The 5,000-nt window shown below is 47.2% G+C and overlaps 1 protein-coding gene across 1 annotated transcript in view; it reads left to right on the top strand.

Moving 5' to 3' along the window:
* bgnb (biglycan b) overlaps positions 1-5,000 on the top strand; it is a 20,335-nt gene that overhangs the window by 8,363 nt on the left and 6,972 nt on the right. Inside the window, exon 2 of the mRNA XM_062542144.1 lies at positions 2,800-3,074. Within this exon, the coding sequence (XP_062398128.1) occupies positions 2,831-3,074 (244 nt within the window). The 5' untranslated portion in view covers positions 2,800-2,830. The remainder of the gene's footprint in view (positions 1-2,799; positions 3,075-5,000) is intronic.

The following is a 5,000-nucleotide window of genomic DNA, read 5'->3' on the forward strand; positions in this document are numbered from 1 at the left end:
TTTGGGCCTTTGGTTATACAATGCAAAGTCATAATGGCTTTTTTTATGGCTGCTGTTCATGCTATCATCAGTGACACTGTGGCGATGTTGAGGAGGCGTGGCCATCCTGACACTGAGAAGACCTTGAGAAGAATTTCCGTACCAGATGCTCCCGACTTCCTGTCAACATGGCAACTGAAGTTCCTCTTCCTGAAGGAAGAGCAGATGATTGGACTGGCCCGGTGAAATGGTTTAAAAACCATTTCCAGAAAACAACATGAACGCATTGGATTTTTCTAGCACTTTTCAAGGCCCCGAAAGCACTTGACCGTGAGGAGGGAACCTCACTAACCACCACTAATGAGTAGCACTCAACCAATGTGTAACCGCCACCTGCAGTATTATGTGTACATCCATACACACACACACACACACACACACACACACACACACACACATACACAGAGAGAGGGAGACAGAACATAAAGAAGATACTGCAGAAGGACTGCATAGCCTTTTCTCTCAATATACTCTGATGAGCACTATAGGGTTTCCTCTGAGGAAGTATGTCTGGTGAACTGTGGTGTTCTCACCTCCTTGAATTTCCCCATGGAATAATTCCAAAGATTTCCCTCATGAAGGATTCTAGATACTTGGAGTAATTCATTTTGAATGGAGGTTTTACCTAGGCTGCCATCCCAGACAGGGAGGGCAAGGTGATGCAGGTCTGTCTGTCCGTCCGTCTGTCTGTCTGTCCATCCACTGTACCTATGCCAGTGGCCCTGCTTTGAGCATATGACAATAGCAAAGTCTCTCCTGATACTCCAGTCCTTGGCTGATGTCTCCATCTGTCCCACTGAATGCTAACGGAGGGACGAGACACAATGGAAACCGTGCAACCGTATCGTTGCACAGCACAGGGACACAGCCTGTCCTTCAGCTGTCCTCTGCTTGTCCTCTACTGACCACAGGGGTCTCTTGTGAGCAAATGGAACACTTAGGTCTGGTGAAATGTGTTTCCGTACTTGAGATTGGGAAATCAGACATTACCCATATCAGACACAAAGCTCTTGGCTAAGTGATTCATTTGTTATGGTGGTTTCATCTACAATCACCTTCAGATGGGTCTTATTATAGGTGAAGGTAAATGAGGTGGTGGTCAGGCTTCATCCACTAGCACATGGTCAAATGCAGAATTCGGGTCATGCTGTTTCGGGTCAAAGGTCACAGTCAGGAATAGGCTGAAAGAGGGCGGAGGTCAGATATTCAAAGCACCAATGTTGGAGCGGTGGGTTCAGGTTTAGGGTGAGAGTCACGGTTAAGTCATGGCCCCCTCACCCTGTGCCTTAGCCAGGCCTCCCCACATACATGAGCTCACCTCACTCAGCTGGATCAGCACTTACCATTCACCATTCACCTGCACGCCCCGTCTTTTTGCACTACACACACACACACACACACACACACACACACACACACACACACACACACACACACACACACACACACACACACACACACACACACACACACACAAACCTAATAAAAGAATAAAACGAGGTGGACACATCTTTACAGAAATGCAGACTTGCTGAATTAAAAACACACACTCTCTTTCTCGCCTCTCCCTCTTTCTCTATTACACACACACACACACACACACACACACACACACACACACTTGTGCACTGTTAAAGTACACCCTGCAGTAATAGAGCCACCTTCCTCTTTCCTGTATCATGAATGGCCCAACTGTTACACTGAGCCCAGTCAGACTTTTTCCACTAAATCTGCTGTCGGATGGCTTGTGTACCGAACATTGACACACTTACTTTTCCTCTCTCTCTTCCCTCACCCTCCTTCTCTCTTTCTCTCTTGCCTTACTCACCACCCTGTCCTCTTCTCTCTTTTCTCTGACCATCCCTCCTGCTGTCTTTTCCTTTCACTCCCTTTTCCTCTTTTCCTCTCTCCCCTTCTCTTTCTCTCCTTCTCTCCTCTTGTGCTGGTCTGTATCCCGGGCATGTGGGTGAACTCCCTTTGTAATGGGTTGAGTTCATTATGCGTGTCATGTCGTTTTAATTTCATTAGCCCCACTCTGCACCTGTGTTCACTGAGGTCACTGGTAGCCGATTGGTCTTTTCCTGTGGACTCTTTCCCTGATGTTTTCCTTTGGTGGTGTAATGCTCCACCGAGGGTGTGAAGCATTAACTCCCGTCACTTAAAGGGCACATTGATTCGTTAGCCAGCGCTGAGAATGTGTGACTCGTTCGTTGGTCTGTGCCGAAGAGCTGTATACAAAATCTTCCGCTGCTGATTTTCAAGGGCATGCTTAGCTTTTAAGCTATCCACTCCTTTTAATGTTTTGGAATGTCTTCTCCGTGATTGTTGTATTTTTAAGGAAAAAAACATTTCCCCAGGCCACACAAAGGAATTGAGAAAACATAAATAAAACTTTGATCTTAGATTTCCGTTGTGCAGAATTCACATACAAAGACACTGAAGCTCAGTATCTTCAAAAGCTTGAAGGCCATTCTAACCACTGCAAAGCCCTGCCACTTGCCTTATAAAAATTGGGATAGTTTCTAATCTTCCAATATGCATCTTCCTCAGTATAATTGTGTTGAGAATGTTTCTCTAATTCTTTGTGATCTTGCCTTACTACAAACTACATAGACCGTGTTTGCATAGATATAACAAAGTTTTTGTTTGTAAAGTATGAAAATAGATTCCCTCTCTCCTTTATCTTGCACCTGGATCTTCTCTGGATCTGATTTCACACGGTCACTCATTCTCCCGCTCTTTGTCTCTCCTCCTCTGCAGGTCAGTGTGTGTGTAGACGAGGTCCCCCATCATGCTGTCCCGCTGCTCTCTGGCCCTGCTGCTGTGTGTGGCCGGCCTGTCACTGCCCTCTCTCGCCCTGCCTTTCGAGCAGAGAGGCTTCTGGGACTTTGCCATCGATGGCGACGGGGGCGGGATGACGATGATGATGAGGGACGAAGAGGAGGGCTCAGCGATTGGGTCAGGCTCCGCTGATATCCCCACGTGCCCGTTTGGCTGCCACTGTCAGCTGCGGGTGGTGCAGTGCTCCGACCTGAGTAAGTGCCACTACTCGCAGTGTGTTGATGTTCGCTTGTTCGCTTGTTCGTGTGTGTGTGTGTGTGTGTGTGTGTGTGTGCGTGAGTGTGTGTGTGTGTGTGTGTGTGTGTGTGTGAGTGTGTGCGTGCGTGCGTGTGTGCGTGCATGCGTGCGTGCCTGTGTGTGTGTGTGTGTGTGTTTGTGCGTGCATGCCAAAGAGAGAGCGAGAGACAGAGCACATTTTAGGTCTCAATGTTTTGATGTATACTTGCCAGACTGTCCTCATGTGTCCTCAGTGACCAAAACAACAAAGCATGGGGATGAAAACAGGACAGAGGGAAATGAAAGAAAAGATGAAAGAAAGGAGGATCATGAATGTGAAAAGAAGAATGCATGAATTTATGAACAAAGGGGAAATAAATAAACTTCTGTGTAGACCCAACCACGATAATGCGCGATATCCGCCACTGAGATGGTGTGTGTGTGTGTGTGTGTGTGTGTGTGTGTGTGTGTGTGTGTGTGTGTGTGTGTGTGTTGGCGCTCGTGTGTGTGTGTGTGTGTGTGTGTGTGTGTGTGTGGGCGTTCGTGTGTGTATGTGTGTGTGTGTGTGTGTGTGTGTGTGTGTGTGTGTGTGTGTGTGTATGTGTGTGTGTGTGTGTGTGTGTGTGCCTGTTCACTCTAATGTGTTATGCTATCTCTTTATTTATATTTAAATTTAAATATATCCTGTGCCACCCAGCATGCCAGACAGACAGACAACAACAAAACAACAATGACACATAACACCAACAACCAAATTGCATTACACTCAAACAAAAGCAAAACACAACCCCAGATAACGCTCCATTGTGAGGAGACTTGTAGTTGCAGTGCAGTATCATCCGTAGCATTTCAATATACTGTAGTAGTAAAGTACAGTATCATCACACGCTGGTTCTAGTGGTTTCCTGCCCTGGCTTATTCAACAGTGTAATGCAGGTAGGGACCAATGGCCAGCAAGCCTGGTTGGTTTGGGAGGACAGCACCTTATACCATCGTGCCTTAATTTACCCAGAGTACTCGGCGTGAACGGTGGGCTTTGGTGGAGACACTCGCTCCTGTGTCCTCTCTGCAGGAGACCTGAGCGCTGCTTTAGTGTTGTCCTTGGGACACGACAGCATGCAGGATGTCTCACAGCAATACAGCGAATGGAGGCGGCAGAGAGAGCGGGGAGGGTGAGGGGGGCAGGGGATGGACTGGGGCGAGAGGGTGTCTTCAAAACACTCTGAAAGAACAAATTGGAAGGGGAGAGATGTGCTATTTTCAAAACTGAAAAGGGAGATTGATGGAGTGGCTGCGGACTGACCTGGTTTGGTACCTCGAAGGAGTTAGAAGCGGTTGGCCGTGTCATGGGACAAACACGGTGGCTCTGCTATTGACAGTGTCTCTTTCTTTGCTCCATTCCTCTCCTGAGACTGGAAAAGCACACTGGCGGTGTTATTCTAAGCAGATGTGAAGGATTTGTGTTGTCTCTTGTGTAAGTCACCCCTGGTGCTCCTCTGGAAATTCTTGCCGGCCGTCTTCCTCTCGCTTCAGAGGGGCGGTCCAAAGCTGCTACAGCAAATAAATATCACACACACACACACACACACACACACACACTGGCACACACACACACACACTGGCACACACACACACACACACATACTGGCACACACACACATACATACGCATAAACACAAACACATGCAATCATAAACCTCATAAGCACAGGATGCAAAACAAAAAATCCTGAAGCCACCACTCTTCCACAATTATGGTCCTCATAGAAACTTTACAACCGTAGAATTGACAAAGCTTTACTAGAACCCAGGAAATGAAGTGCTTATTATTTCAAAACTATGCATTTTTTTACAGGCCTTGTGTCCACTAATGCATGTGGGAGATGGCCCATTGCGCTTGACATT

This window comes from Sardina pilchardus, chromosome 7 (genome assembly GCF_963854185.1).
Source record: "Sardina pilchardus chromosome 7, fSarPil1.1, whole genome shotgun sequence".
Taxonomy (NCBI): Eukaryota; Metazoa; Chordata; class Actinopteri; order Clupeiformes; family Clupeidae; genus Sardina; species Sardina pilchardus.